This window comes from Trachinotus anak, unplaced genomic scaffold, assembly GCF_046630095.1.
Source record: "Trachinotus anak isolate AG129_WGS33_773 ecotype Australia unplaced genomic scaffold, CSIRO_AGI_Tana_v1 ptg000028l, whole genome shotgun sequence".
Classification (NCBI taxonomy): Eukaryota; Metazoa; Chordata; class Actinopteri; order Carangiformes; family Carangidae; genus Trachinotus; species Trachinotus anak.
In genome coordinates, this window is record NW_027273879.1 from 2265578 (window position 1) to 2282031 (window position 16454).

General features: G+C 41.7%; 1 protein-coding gene across 1 annotated transcript; it reads right to left on the reverse strand.

Moving 5' to 3' along the window:
* Window positions 1-168: 168 nt before the first annotated feature.
* arsb (arylsulfatase B) lies at window positions 169-16153 on the reverse strand. Its single transcript, XM_071466850.1, has 8 exons — window positions 15651-16153; window positions 14569-14755; window positions 13796-13986; window positions 13003-13210; window positions 9152-9395; window positions 7903-7973; window positions 2281-2412; window positions 169-1638 (listed from the first exon to the last, which is right to left on the reverse strand). The coding sequence occupies exons 1-8, from the start codon at window positions 15909-15911 to the stop codon at window positions 1373-1375; spliced, it is 1560 nt and encodes a 519-aa protein (XP_071322951.1). The 5' UTR covers window positions 15912-16153; the 3' UTR covers window positions 169-1372.
* Window positions 16154-16454: the final 301 nt, after the last annotated feature.

Below are 16454 nucleotides of genomic sequence, written 5' to 3' on the forward strand. Positions count from 1 at the left end.
CATGTGGGAGTTATTCTTGAAGCCATAACATAAGAGATGCCTGAAGACCACAAGAAATTCCTCACATCTTCAGCCTCTCAGCAGAAACACTCTGCTAACTCATTTAGCACCAACTCATTATTCACTTTAAGGCAGCGATGAGAGAAACAAGTCACCTAAAAATACCACTTGAAATGAGCTGTTTACTGTTCAAACTGTCTCCAGGTTCCGAATTTTTCAGTCTGTTTTACAAACATTTTCACCACATTTTAGCTTCTTTATTACATATTTCTTGTTTTCGGCATCAAAACACTTTTTTTTTTTTTTTTGGCAAATCTTAAGCTTCAACCAGTCTGCACTTACAAATAGTGATGACCACAATTACAACATTATTTTATAACATTAAAATATCAGTAATTTTTTGGCCACTTGTGGGCAGAACAACAAGCTATAAACACAACAGTGACATGTTATCAACTTATAAGTTGATAACGTGTTAGCAACATTAGCTTTCATTTGAAGTGGTTTTCTGGGAACCTGCCGAAAACGATTTTGATGAGAGAGGTAAGCATGAACCAAAATATTAGAGTTGCAAGGCCAAAACAACGAGCTGAAATATGCTTAAAAAAAACTTTGTAGAGCTGAGAGAAGCTGCAGGGTGTGATGATAATTCTCTGCAGGCTCATCACTAGTATCCACCAACTGCACAAAACACAGTCACTTCACCGACTGTCAATATAAAAATATTGATTAGTGCAGCTTTAAATTTCAAACTTTGTGTGCACCTACACTAACACAGAGCTGAAGTGGTTCTCTCTCCAGTACAATCCTCAAAAATAATCAGAAATATCAGAAATATCTTCACCATAGTCTGGTTGCTGAAATATTTCTCTCAGGTTAAGCACAGCTTGATATTTCTGTGCAGTTCTGTGTCTGATGCACACGAGACGCCTGCAGCTTCTCAACAGTAGATAAACGAAGTGCAAATACCTGAAGCAGCAGGAAGATAGTCTTTACAAATCAGCAGCATGTGTAGCTAACACAGTTTACGTAATCTCTCTTACTAAACCTCTGTATAGACCTGGGACACAGAGATCAATCTGTCAGTCAGTGTTTGAATGACACATCCCACAGAGTTTCTGCTGTGGTTGTTGAAAAAAGAAAGCAACTGAAATATTTTTCTTTAAAAACCTGCAAGATCTAATTTAGATGCTTGAAATTACTGTTTGATGGAATAAGATACCCTTTATACAAAGACCGACATTAAATTAAATCATCATACATTAAAAAAAAGTGATTGCTCCACAGAAGAGATTCCTGCTGCTGTAATTCACAGCAAACACAGTCAACAAATTGCTACATCCTTCATAGTGTCCTTCACTATCACCTCCATCTAAGCCCAGGGTCCCCAGACTCCCGTGGGGCCCGGGTCACATCTGGGATCTTCATCGGGGAAGTTTATGGGCAAAGCACTTTTCTGGTAGTGGAGGAGCCTTTTGAGGAGGCGATCCACCACTGTGGGGAACTGGGCAGACAGTTCGACTCTCTCCTCTGGATCCTTCTCTATATTAAACAGCATTACGGACTTCAGCGGATCCCGCTTGGAGGGGCTTGACTCAGAGCTGTTGTGGCCGGGTCGCGGGAACCAAATGTCACAGCCTGGAGGAGATAAGATGAAGGACATGAGCAGCAGTGGTTTGATTTGATCATATTTAATACTTGTACTTCATTGCGTTTCTTTAAAATACCAGTTTTGAACGATCAACAGTCCAAACCCAAACAAGTTATTTCATTAACTGCAGAAAATCTTCACATTTGAGAAGCTGGAACCAACAAATGTTGGGCATCTAACTGCAGTTAATTGCTGGTTAATATTTTTTTTTCTTGATTGACTATTCGTTGCAGGTTCTCATGGTTTCATTAAAGTAACTGAGGCACAAAGACATAAACCTCTCAATATTTCACACAAAAGCAAAGATTGGTCAAAAAAAAAAAAAAAAGAAAAAAAAATCCATACAGATTGGATCAGGACTTTGTTTCTGCTACCTCTCCCATTAATCATTTCACAACCTCTCAGATTCATTTTGTCTCTTTTGATACTTTAAGTACTTTCACTTAAGTAGGAATAGAGTATTTTCACATTAATATATAGGTACTTTTACTTGAGGATGTGAATACTTCTTCCACCACCGATTAGCAGAGATAAGAAGTCAGTGTGTGTCTGTGCATACATTGTGTGCTTGATTTTCCACTTCCCGCTTCAGACTAAACATGTCATTATGGGCGACAGAAGATACTGACCTGGGTAGCCAGTCAGCAGCTTCCAGTTTGAGGATCGAATGGCGGCGTGAATGGACACATTGAAGCCGGACTTGGCCCAGGAGTCTCCGCTGACCACCTGAGCCAAAGTTAACTGACGCTCCCTGCCAGGACCTGCAGAAAGCACAGGACAGAGCTGATCATGGAGGTCATCCATATTTAAAAATAATAGAAATTGCTGATTAAGATGATATTAGACTACCACTGGATACAGAACAGCCTGTGTAAACGACACCAGTTGGTAGACTGGCACCAAATTCAAATGCATACCTGCAAATTACAATCGGTATCAAGTGAAAATAAATACATCAGTAAGAAAGACCTCTTTCTGTGCTGCCAAATCAGCAGTGAAACAGCTGGAATTAAGCGGTTCAAAAATTGCTAAAAAACAAAATCACATTCAATAGAATCCTTCTCTTTAAAGCCAGAAATTGTTTTACATATGAATTTCCTCAAACACATGGTACTTTGGGGTTGGAAGAATGTGACAAATATGGTGGTAATGTGGTCGACTCAGCACCAGTCTTCTATGTCTGCCAAGCACAATGAATAATTTGCCATTGCTGCAGTTGGGCAGATTTGAAAACAGTAAGCAAAGGAGGAACAAGGGTCGCAGTTAGCAACTGGCATGATTTTACCAGTTTCACAAAGCAAAAGTAAATAATTTATCCTTGTTCTGATGGTGTCCAGAAATCTCTGCAGCCTCCTGCCATGAGCTATTTCTGTTCTTACGGAAAATGTCTCCCAGAAGTGAGCACACATGTCTACGCTTGGCCTTGAGAGTATTCTCAGGTTCATGCCGTTGTTGACCTCGACAATATGGTCCTGATTAGACAGATTTGCAAGTAATTTTGGCCTCTGAATGCTGTCAAAAACAAGTATTTCCTCACATTCTTTGCATATAGACAAATCCCCACCCACACAAAGCCCACGTCCCCCATTGGAGCTGGTTTTATAGAGTCGATTCCACCACAGCGACATGACGGAGAATTAAAACATTTCCGACCTCTGCGTTTTTAGAAACCACATGACAAAAGCTGCAATGTTGAATTTGTCACTGATCACTGTGCAAATGACATGTGGGTATCTTAATTGCTCTCACATGCATCAGGATGGGCTGCTCAATGTGGAGCCATTCCCCAACCCAAACCTATCACAGATCAGGCTTGAAAAGCTCAAATCCTTGCACAAGAATGGGTTGTTGACATGGTCGCAGACTCAGTTCACACTGTTATGTAATCAGGTGGGATGACAAATGATTCAGGCTTTGCAAACATCAGGGTTTGATTTATTTTGGGGTCCTCTTCCACTCTTGCTTCTTTAAGGAAAGCGACTTCAATCCCCAGCAGACGCACTGTCCATTTCTCACATTCATTCGCCTCGGAGCAGTCCTTGCTCATCTGGACCCACAGCAGGAGGATCCACAAACAGGCTCAAAAAGGAGGAGGGAGGATAGGGGGAGGAACAGTGGGAAGAGACCCTGAGAGAGCATTGAAATTGCTAGAAGGAGAGGAGAGGAGTGCAGAGGGGAAATTTGGGGGTGATTTACGGCTTGGGCCAAGTCTGGGCTTACTCGACAAGTGAGAACTTCAGGGACCCCTCTGTGACCCATTTTAGTCAGGATCCCTCTTCTCACACTGAGCGACAGCAAAGAAGAGGGACTTTGAAAAGCGACTTGAAAGGAGAAAGTATGTTAAAAAGGGACTCAGTCTTTTTATGAGCTAAATAGAGAAACCCAAAGAAGGAACGTGGAGAGCGAGTTTCCAAAGAGAGGCCTGGTTAATAGGAAAGAGGGGAGGAAAGAAAAGAGGAATCTCAGAGTGGAATGCACTAAAGGAGGCTGGTTGTCACTGTGGTGGCTGACAATAAAGATTCAAACATAAAACATGAGGGTGAAGGCTTGTAAAGAGGCAGTGTTGTTCTTCACTGGGTCCTCTTATCATCTGAATGATTTAAATGCTAATGACCAACAGTAAACGAAAAGGATAATTTGAGGGCCACTGGCTTAAGCTGTATAAACAGTCTGGTCTCAAAAACGCAATAAATCAGTTACTGGACTTTCCATTTATTCCCAGTAGGTCTTGGCTACTTCTTAGACATTAGAGGAAAGAAAAAGTACATTTACATTAATTTCATTTCATTTTCTAATTTGGTGCTAGTTTAACCTAAAAGCTGCATTATGCTACAACAATGGATCAAATTACCGTTCACTGTGAAAGGTGTTGCTTGTTCTGACGAACCCACAGAGAATTATCACCGAGTTTTAGCTTCCATCAGCTCATTGTTTTGGTTTTACAGCCTGAACCTTTAATGTTTAAGGCTTTAGACCACACATCTATGTTTTAGTTTAGCAACAAGCTAACAGAGAGGAGTATCTAGCTTAAAAGCCAGATATTTCCCTCCAGAAATGGATGTATAGTCACCAGATGTCCAGAAGGACTCCAAATGAATGATTACTACTCTGTGTCTACTGGATGTGTCAATAAGCAACTGTTGCCTCCATATCAACCTTATAAAGCAATAATAATACTAATGCAAGCCTGCAAGCAAATATCTTCCCCAGATCCCACCCACCTATTAGTAAAGTGGGCTTTATACTCTTTCCGAACTGCTTGTTGGATGGTCGATGCTTGTTGCCTTGATACCTTTCCCATGCTGGTTTACCAAGGTCTGTGTCCAACCAGAGATTGTTGCTGGTCTGACCCAATAAGATTTCTGTTGTGACTTCTACGTTAAAGTGATCAGGGTGTTTATTCAGATATGACACCAACATGTTAAACTATGACCAGATAAACGTAAAGCGGTACGAGTGTGAAAGGTCTTTACAGAACCTTTATGTTGGATCAAAAAGTTCACGTCAGCTCTCTTGAGGACCCATCATGTGCACATTGTAGTACATCTGTGAAACATTTCAGTGCAAAAATGTACTCCTCTATACCTCTGCTATTTTTGAATATATAACTAAGGTGCAGAAATAGTGGCCTCAGACCAGGACCCCGCTACCTCCTCAGAGATGGCAGCGGTTTGGTTCACCTAGTATTAAGTGGTTAAGACAAAAATGAGACCACTCCACTGTGTCTCATAGCAAAAAAAAAAGGCAGTCACAGGACCCATTTCCTGGAAACCTCCCTGCAATCACAGAGTTTAAACTGGACGCACACACACCCTGCCTTCAAACGTCAACGATCTCAGATTTCAACACTGTTGACTGACTATAGTTTCAACAGTCGCTGATTATATTATCAGCCTTGTGTTATCAGCATTCCTCAGATGAAAACACAACACCATTTTCTGAGATAAAGTAATCACAAAAACTAAACTAAAATGTGAGAATAAATAAAGTTCATTGATAAAATATTTTCTTAAACAATTCACATAACCTTTGGACACAAGTGGAAGGACTTTCTTTTTTAATTAGAGACATATTATATTTATTTTAAAAAATGGCTAAATTGGACATCTGCTGATGATAATCCAAACACCACGTGAGACCAGCCACAGAATCTCTACACACACATTTCAGACACACATAATAAACCTGACGTGGATTTCTAATAAGCTAATGTGAGTTTAGTCAAATGTTATGTAACATGCTATTCTTAGGCCCCAGTCTGTTTTAACTTGCGTCAATTGGATTCATGATGTCTGGTGTTAGTGAAAACCGGCTCAAACAAAGAAGCTTTGATTCTTGTTGGGAAACGAGAGAGAGAATTACGACATTAGAAAAGAAGAACACACGTCCCACACAGCACCGAGACCAGGAAAGGTAACACACCATTTGCCTCACCTCAACATCCTTTATCAAATTGTTGCCTTCACTGGTTGATGAAATTATGGCTCGGAGGGTTTAGGAGATTGCACGTGTCTGTACAGGTTTCCTCCCACAGCCCAAAAACACGCAGCTTAGGTTAACTGGTGACTTCAAATCGCCTGTAGGAGTGAAAGGTTGTCTGCCTGTATTTGTCAGCCCTGTGACAGACTGGTGACCTGCCCACTGAATACACCTCCTCCCGCCCAGTGTGAGCTGGGAGCCTCCAGCACCAGGCATCCGTCTAAACAAGATAGATGGGATTTAAACTAGTGGTTCCCAACCTGGTGAGAGGTCACCAGATAATTAAAGGGATATCGTCTGCAGTCAGGAGGATCACTAAAGTCACTGAGCTTCATCTTGTGCTTGGCAACCATCAATGTCTGTACAAATTTCATACCAATCCATTTAAAGCAAAAATAAGAAGATTCTCTAAAAAGTGTAGAAACCAACTTGCTCTTAAGAAAAAAATCAAAAATAAGATACACACCCACACAGTCCTCGACTTTTGGATGTTTGTACATCTAATAAGAGAGATGTTTCACTCAAAAGCGCAGACGAATGTCTCAACAAAATGCAGTGGCAATCCATCGAGTAAATTTGGAGATTTTTCTCAGGATATGATGAAAACTATGATCTGATGGTGGCTCTGAGCCTCTCGTCTGATTGGCTGACTGTTTTCTGAGTGATCTAATAAAAACATAGAAGATTTCAGGTAAACACTCTGAAAATTCTGCAAGGTTGGATGGTGGGTTCAGGTGGGCGGGGCTTAGGGCATGGCTGACTGCTTTGTTGTGACATCACAAAGTTCCAGAAGTCCTGACGGCTCATTTTAAGGTTCAGTTTCTGAATACGGGCTGTGTGCATTTCTCTGTGGACTGAGGCTTTGATACTTTCATAGTATTAATACAGAACCTAGACCTGCTTTATAATCACAAACACAGGGACATCTACCTTTAGACTGGATGGGACCTTGAAGATGTTTGAAGTCAGGAAGGCTGGAAACTAAAAAGGATTCAAATGCTCTCTATATGATTCTTTATATCATTTCACATTTACTACATATTCAAACTTTTTGCTTTGTTATATATACACTGAAAATTACTCCACAAAATCTGAAATTTCTCTTAACACGTGACACATTTGGTGAAATCTGGGGTTGATTTTGCTCATTTCCAGGGCAGCTTCATTTGCAGTATGAAACACAGAAACAAAAGATGTGTATCAAAACCAGGACGCAAACTATGTTTCCAGAGCAAGTTGATTTACATAAAAGAAGTGAAATGATCTCAGACTATTGGCAGGATTTTCTGCTCTGAATATGTTTAACAGTAAAGTGATGGGATCTCTGCAGCTCGGGGCGGCCAATGTTTGTATTTCACAAGCTCGTATTTCAAAATTCTTGTCAAAATTCTCTCTTCACCAGGTCTGGATGAGAGCATATACGCTCTATATAAATACACACTCAAACAACACGGTGTAGCTAGGGGTTTCAACTTTGTCCAAAGAAGAGGTTCTTAGTTCTTAATTTTATGTGCAGGGCTAAGAGGAGGCAGCTTTTTCAAGCAGAAATGCCAAATATTCTCTCGCTGAAGCTTTTTTTCACTGTTTAATATCATTGTAACCTGATAATCTCTGAGTTTTGGCCTGTTGGTTGGAAAAACAAGACGTCTTCCTGGGCTTTTGTGATGGACATGACATTTTGTAGCCTAAAACTGATTAATTGAGAAAACAATATGCAAATCATGTGTTCTGATGAGTTCCTGAATCTAAGTGCAGTGAAACTGTGAACTTACATGGAGCGATATCATAGTACAGAGGGTCGATGTTGTGCAGCAGCTCCAGTCTGGGTGAGGCGAACCCTTTGCTGTAACATAAAAGGAGGGTTACTCTTCAGCATATAGATGCACAACCAACAGACACACACACACACACACACACACACACAGAGCACGATGTCTGACTCATGCACTGTACAATCCACTGGGATCTGTAAATCTGAACCAGCTGGCCGATGTTCACCAGGCGGTCATACGCTCTGACCGCACTCCACCACAGAGAAAACGCACCGCTCTCACTGACCACAGTGTCTGATAACACAACTAAAATAACTCTCACTCTCTGCTGCCTGCCTACTGTTCTGGTTTCATTTGGTTTTTATTTCCACCGGCCGAGCTGTCGGGCTGCTGCTTTCTGTAACAGGCGAGCCCAATTAAACACAACATGAAACCGTAAAGCAGTGCAAACAAACAGCAGTTTGTGCCCCGTGTTGTTGTGTCGCTCACACGGCAACGCCAGCAGCCAGCGGTCAGCTGATTTGCGTCAGCCAATCGAGTCAAGTGGAGGCTGTGAGTAGTAGTTTGTGGTCCAGGCTAAGCCTTGATTTTCTGCTGGGGCTCTACTGTAGCCCTCAATTTCACCTCCTTCATTGTGTCCACATTTAGTTTACAAATATGAAGTGTCAGTCAAACAGGACTCAGAGAAACTGACTCATCCGATCACTTTTAGTGTCTTTGCAAAGTTCTCCAAAGCACAGAAATTCAACTACACATGATTCAATATATTACGTATAAAACAATTACAACTTCTCAGGAATGTTGCAGCATAAAGGGATTTGCAGCAAAACTAATTAGCTGATCCCAAAGCAGGCTTTGATAGTTCTGAGAGGCAGAGGTGGGGATGGAGAGGGCATAGGGGGAAAAACACAGAGGGATGGAGGGACTACTGATTTGTGTGAGAATGACTGATGGAATTTCCTTCTCTTTGAGCTCCCATTGCCACAGTAACAAAGGGCTTATTGAAGGAGCAGGAGCTCCTACAAGAAAAAGACGCTGGGTCAGGGAGACAAGCAGAGGGAGCTGGAGCGAGAGCTCGTGGGGGGAAGGATCGGAAAGAGGCACAAAGAGAGGGCAGGCTGTCAAACTCAAGAGCTGGTATCGCTCACGCTGTAAACGCAGGCCCCAGGCCGACCTGCCACCCAAGAAACATTCTCCTCAGCTGAGAGTTCAAAGTCCCAGATCTGTGAAAACCTCCAGCCCAGCTCACCTGACCGTGTTCCAGACATCAAATCCGTCCAGGGGTTTTGTGGTGTTGGTGCTCCCGCCTGCCAGGCCAACCAGTGTCGGCAGCCAATCAGAGATGTGGATCAGTTCGTGGTTGACAGTTCCGGGTTGTTTAAGTAGCGGACTGGCGACAAATCCGACTCCCCGGACCCCACCTTCCCAGAGAGACCACTTCCTCCCTCGCAGGGGCCAGTTGCTTCCACCAGACAGTGTCTGACCTCCGTTATCTGTCAAACAACATGAAGACAGAGACAGAAACAGGATTTTAAATCAGTAAATATGAAGATAAGGGCTTAAAGAGAGGAACCCAAACTTTAAATACTATATTTCCACAGACTGTGAATTTCACATGCATTCCAATGAGGAACAACGATAAATTATTTTACCTAGTTTGTTTATTCCCTATACAAACACCCCTGAGATCATGAAAAGACCTTATGGCAATGCATTCAATAGTTGGAAAGCTCCACATGGTAGCGCTCGATGAAAAGTCAAGAGAACAATGAATATCTGCACAAAATCTGATGCCAATCCATCCAGTGCATGCTGAGATATTTCACTTGATAATTAAAACTTTGACCTGCTTGTGGAACTGGATGAAACAGAGGGGATCACCAAATTCATAAAGCTTGATCTTCTGGGGACCATGAATGTCTGTAAAAGGTGTCACAGCAATCCCATCCAAGGTTGGTGTAATATTTTGATAAAAACCAGGTATCTCAACCTCATGGTGGCGCTAGAGGAAACGCAGGGGTCAGTTTCATTTGTTAGGTCCATGAACACCTGTTCAAAATTTCAATGCAATCCAGCATTCAATCCATCAATCAATCCAGTCAATAAAAAACAGACTTAGAAACCTTATGGTGGCGTGAGAGAAAGAGTTGAGAGATCCCCTAAGTCAGTGGGATTCGTCCTCTGGGGAACATGAATGTCTGTACAAACTTTCATGACAATTCATCCAATAGTTGTTGAGATATTTCAGTCTGGACCACAGCTGTGGACCGACCACACAGCCACACAGTTAGTGTGGATAAAAACAAGTGATCTAAGACATTAAACAAACAGCAGTGTTCATCCATTTGTCTCCCCTGCTGGACAAATACTCCTGCACAACATCCAACCATTACACAAGTGCACACACAGGCAGTTAGACCGACTGTCATCATCCCAGTTGCTCGGTCCAGTATAAACACACTTGACCAATCACATCCAGCCAGGGCTCCCCTTTCAGCGGCAGAGTGTCATGCAAGTCCAGGAAGTAGTCTGTGTCGATTCCCGAACTGTTCTGGAAAAGACCGTCTGCTCCTTAATGCCTTTTCAAGCTGCTTTGGCTCTCTGCAGGCCAGTACTCTCCTTCCTAGCCCCCCTCCCACCCCCACCCCCCCACCCCTGCACACTTTCACTGCAGCTCTATCTATTTGCTGAGAGTAAAGTCCCGGTGAGGCAGTCAGTTTGCTGAAAATTTCATCATAAAGGAACAACTTCAGGGCTCATTTCCTTCCTGTCAAGCCTGACACATGTGGGTTAATTATAACAGCTTGACCATAAGAGAAGTTCTGATTATAAACTTATTGACCTTCATCAGATAACTATTTTCAGTAAAGGATGACACCAGAGATTACATAACCGGTGCGTTACATTTACACAGAAGCAGGGAGGTTTTTTTTTTTGAGTCTTTTACTTTGGCATCAAATCAGCAGAGTCAGTGTCTGCGCAGCACATGGCTGGCCGAGTCCTCCGAGTCAGAGCCAACCAAATGTGTGGAAGAACAATGAAACAGGCAACCTACCGCAGCCCACCACAGGCATAAAAACCTCACTTTACTTTCACAGCATTGTTCCTGTCTTCTAATTACCCTTTAAAACCCCGCAAACCCCTAAAAATAACCCTCAAAGGAGTTACCTACTTCAGATGCAATTCATTAGAAGTTCCACATGTGGAAACCAGTGAGTAGGCACATGTTTAGATAGTGGTTTTAGCCTTGTCCTGGCCTTATAATGTTCTCCACCAAAGGTTTATAAGATGGATATTTTTCAAGATTCAACAGAACCGAGACTCCAGTGGTCTATATGAAGATATGAGCCAAATCAATCTCCTCTCTGTAAATCTTTACATCCTGATCAACAGTGATCCTGACATGACACAAAAATCCCTGTTACAACAAATACAACAAAACACTGCTCCCTAGTGGACAGACAGAGTATTACAGCACAATCAGCCCTGAATTTAGAATAAAGAAAGTGTCAAAACTCAACTTTAAAGTTCTGGTTTTTGGTGATAACAAACTGTACTTGATTAATAGTTAAACCTTTTATTCATTGTAATAAATCAAAATAAAATCATCAACTTTGAATAATCTAAAAGGAAAGAATACCAACAATTAGTTGCTATTTATAACAGCAAATATCCTCCAGCCAGGGACAGATTGTGAGACAACGCACCCCTGGACACAGACATTCAAAAACACCCAAACTGCAAGAGACACAAATGACCAAACTTTTTTGTAGATGTTTTGTATCTTTTTGTTGTCAGTTGTGTCATTTTGGTGTCAAATTCTGTCTCTTTTAGACATTTTGTGTCTCTCTGTGACCATTTTCTGTTTCTTTGTAGGCTTTTTTGTGCGTTTTTGAAGTCATTTTGCATCTCTGTGTTAATTTTGTGTCTCTTTGTGCTTGTTTTGATTCTCTGTTTGATGTAACTTATTTTCAAACAAGCGTTATATTAAATTATGTTACATTATGAGTCACTGTACCCGGTTGGCCCATTCAGTTGGCCCATGATACTAAGAAGCCACCTCCCTCTCACTGTCTGACTCTGCACAGGGCTCCACAGTGGTTAATCAGATTCCTGGTTCCCCTGATGCAAGGACATCTGTTATATCTGCATCATTCTTGATCGTGTTGTGCAGTAAAATGTGTTATCTAACCCTCTGAGGCATTAATTCAATAAACCCGTCACTAAGCCATCACCTGAACTCCCCTTAACCCTGGAAAAATAAAAACTGGCTTTGATGCTCACAGAACATGTGGTTTTCTGTCTGCAAACATAAAATGTAATTGCTCTTTAGTTAGCTGACAGTGATTTGGTTTCCATTCTGGCACACAATAAAAGAATCCACTGGAAAGAAATAAAAGCTGTGGAAAACACACTGGCGTTCACCTGATTGTCCTATCTGTGTAAAACCTTTTCTTCCTTTGTAGGTTTCCAGTGACATAGCAGAAGTTTACTGTTGTGAACAAAAAAAATCTGAACCAACCACTCACCTGGTTCATCAATACTACGACAAAGGATATGAAGCATTTCAGAAAGTTCTGCCCTGGATAAACCTGGTATTTGTTATGACTGAGGAGCTTAAGTGGAATATTTAAAGTATAACTTTGTGATGTCACAACAAAGCAGTCACTGCTCTCAGCCATGCCCCAAGCCCCGCCCACCTGGATCCACCATCCAGCCTTGCAGGATTTGGTTTCTCTGAGTGTTTACCTCAAATCTGCTATATTTTTATTCAATAACTCAGAAAACAGTCAGCCAATCAGAAGAGAGGCCCAGACCCTCGTTTCTGATTGGCTGACTGACCTGTTGTTACTAGAGCTCCAGAGAGAAGCCTGAGAGAGGAGATGTAAAACTACACTGAGATGGTTTTTGGTTCTTAAAACCACAAATATATCTTCTGATGGATATCAACACTTCAAATAAGACGCCTGAAAAATTTAAAATATGGAACCTTTAAGAGGTTATTTTTGTAAGTTTGTGAAATAACAAATAAATCCTGTTACATGTTTGACATCATATTAACCAGGGTTCAAATCTGAGCCGTGACACAAACAGACAAACCTGTCGAGAACACGAGCACCGTGTTGTCCCAGAGCCCCCCCTGCTGCAAAGCCAGGGTGATGTTGCCCACGGCCTCGTCCATGGCCGACACCATGCCGGCGTAGAGCCTGCGATGTTGGTCTTTGATGAAGCTGTAAGGGGCCGTGTAGCGCTCTGGCACCTGCAGCGGTGCATGAACGGCCTGCAGCGCCACATAGAGGAAGAGCGGCTGAAAGATAAAGAGGAGGGCATGTGAAGACTTACTGCTGTAAACTCAAACAAACTAATGATCTCAACCTGTGTTTACAGAGCCAACAAGGCCAGAAACCTCGATTACAGAAGGCTGAGAGATTGTGAGTTTGTTTTGTTTTTTTTTATCAAAATGTCAGAAAGTCCTTCGAACCAAATACAATAACTTTGTTGAACTCGTTAGCATCATTCATACTGGAATCATGTCTGTTATTGTTGTCTGTGCTGTGCATGTTGTGCTAATTTTATCATTGTATTGCTTTACCAGCCTGTGAAGCCAAAGGCAGATTTCCACATTAGTGGACAATAAATATTATTATTAAATTGTGGATTTGTTTGCCATTAACAATACAATACAATACAATCATCTCCATCCTTTTAAATCTTCTTATTCGTATTTTTTATTTTATTTCTTCTTCAAAAAGTTGCTTATTGTCTCTTTGATTGATGAATGATGATTAGTACAAAAAGCAGTATAGTGATTTCTTGTATAACAACAGTAAAAAATCAGGTTTTTCTACATGGTGACTTTGTGTGTGTGTGTGTGTGTGTGTGTGTGTGTCACCTTGTTAGAGTTGTGTTTTTCGATGATGCTGATGGCCCTCTGGCTGAGCAGCTCAGTTGAATAGAGTCCTTTGTATCCGGTGGCGACCTCCTCTCCGTCCCTCAGGTCCAGCGCACAGCGAGTCAGGTTCAGGGCAGAGATGGGGCTGCAGCGCACATGGGTGTAGTAATCCTCGCTGCCCGTCAGGTAGCCTGGAGGCAGGAATCAACACGAATATCAACTGCACTCAGCAGTTTTACTCACATTATAACACCAGTGACTCAATGTGACACTGATTTTATTTTTCCAATGACGTGATTTTCTTTCTTTGTAATTCACAGCTAATTACCAGGTAATTTTTTTAGTAAGTTACGAGGAAAGCTTTCAGGAAATTATCTGGAAAATATGGCAACGGTTAAATAAAGTATTATCAAATAGGTCCCCAACTCCCCTGCTACTTGGTGCTTTTTGGGTTTTAGAAAAAAGATTCAACTTTTTTTATTTATTTAGATAATTTGATCATCACTCAAAGATAATGTAGTAAAGGACAGTGCTAATAATTTGAATGGCAGTTTCAACATTTTTCATGTAACATCATAACAATATTTATCAAATATTGTTAGTTATTAGTTAGTTAGTTATTTATTAATTTAATCAAAATGTAATGTTTGTTTGATGACACTAATTTACATAAATGAAGAAAACAATGTTAAATAACTTGTGTAACACAAAATATATTGTGCATCATTAACTGAAATTGTTCTCTATGAGAAGTTTATTTAACATTTACAAACCAAAATATGTGTCAAAGCCGCGGCGGGTGGGCAGGCAGTCCTTCTTGTACATGCCCAGGTGCCACTTGCCCACCATGTGCGTGGCGTACCCTGCCTCCTTCATCAGCTGGGGCAGCAGCTTCTCATCCAGGGGCACGCAGTACGGCTGACAGGGCCAGATGATCTGGTGCTGCATGCCTGTGTGAATCTGTGGAGGACACGACACAGTGGAAAGAGAGAACTAACAGAGTCTGTGGGGACAATGACGACAGAACAGAAGTTTCAAAATTAACGTCCTGAAGTGGAGCAACTTCGTCCTCTTGTTCTACTTTCCATCAGTGTCCAAATTAGACTTTTTTTCCATCCAGGAAAGTTCTTCAAGTTATTTTTTGGAGTCTTCAGCAGGAGGTTGTTATGAAGCAGTGGAGGCTTCGTATGAATTTCCTTATTATTATCATCATATTTAACGTTCAGGTAATCACAAAACCACAGTTATTGAATTAAAATTCTAATTCTGAAAACTCTGATTGAAATTCTCAAACTCGCAGCTCATTCTTACACCTCTCACACAGAATTTAAATGTATAGACACAACATCTTCACCTGATTCCCTGACGCACTGAGTTAATCTTGGTTATTGTAATGTATTATTATCTGTTTTAGTCTCAGACGTGTTTACGAATTCGCTCATTGTGACAGAAAACCTCACATGATGTTGTTTTGCGTCTCTTTGTGGTTGTTGCTTGATTTAAAAAAAACATGCAAAAACTGTAATTTCTCTTTATATTGACTGGAGAGTAAATGTAAAACTCTGAATTCATGTTTCAATATAAAAATAAAAAATAAAATCCTACAGACTGTTAATGGTAACATCTTTATGTCTGAGGAAAACCAGATAGAAAACTAGCTGAACTTATAAATTACAGGGTTGTCAGTTATAGTTGCAGCAGATTTAAACAATTTATGAAGGTTTTATTTGTCAGCCTGGTGTTGCTTTATATCTGTTTTTGTTTGGGAGGTAAATGCCCCCCCCCCTCCCCATGTGGGACCCTGTGAACAGCCCTGAAGCCCAGACAGGAGCAGGGGCCAGGCTGCGGGTCTCACCTGGTACCTCCCGGTCATGAGCTGGTTCCTGGAGGGGGTGCACAGAGGCTGGACGTAGTAGTTCTCCAGGCGGACTCCTCCGGCCGACAGCTTGTCCAGGTTCGGGGTCCTGATCTCGGAGCCGTGGTACCCGACATCGTACCAGCCGAAGTCATCGGCCAGGACGAAGACGACGTGGGGCTGCCGAGCCGCCAGAGCTGGAGCACAGCGGAGGAGAAACACAACCACCACCAGCGGACACAGCGACTCTCTGTCACCCATCGATGGCTTCTGAGGTAAACAACAAAACAGCTTCAGCCGAAGAAAAGTCAGCGAAGAAGTCGGACAGGTTTTGTTTACAGAGGGGGGGCCATGGCTGGGACGAGGCCGAGCAGCACAGCAGTTCGCCGGGCGTCTTAACTGGAGGGTCTCGGTGTTGTTTTCATCTTTAACACAACTAAACTCAACAGAAGCTCCACTGACTCGCCGTCAGCCACTTCCCTGTTCCGCAGATTGAAAACACTGCCTCAGCTGCAGCAGCCAATCAGATGACTGGAAAAACTTCCGGTCACATGATTATACGGAAGCCCAGTTTGGTCAACGTTTTTCCGATTTTTATTTATATTTATTTATGTATTTCATTATTTTGAGGGGTGGGGGTGGCGGTTTATGCTTTCGGGTCGTTTTTTGTTGTTTTTGTTCGTTTGTTTTTCATTTGTTTTTGTTATTTTGGGTGTTTTTTTGTTTGGCTTCGTTTTTTGTGGATTTTTTTTGTTTGGTTGGTTTGTTGTTTTATTTTTATTCATATTTTCTTTTGTTTTTATT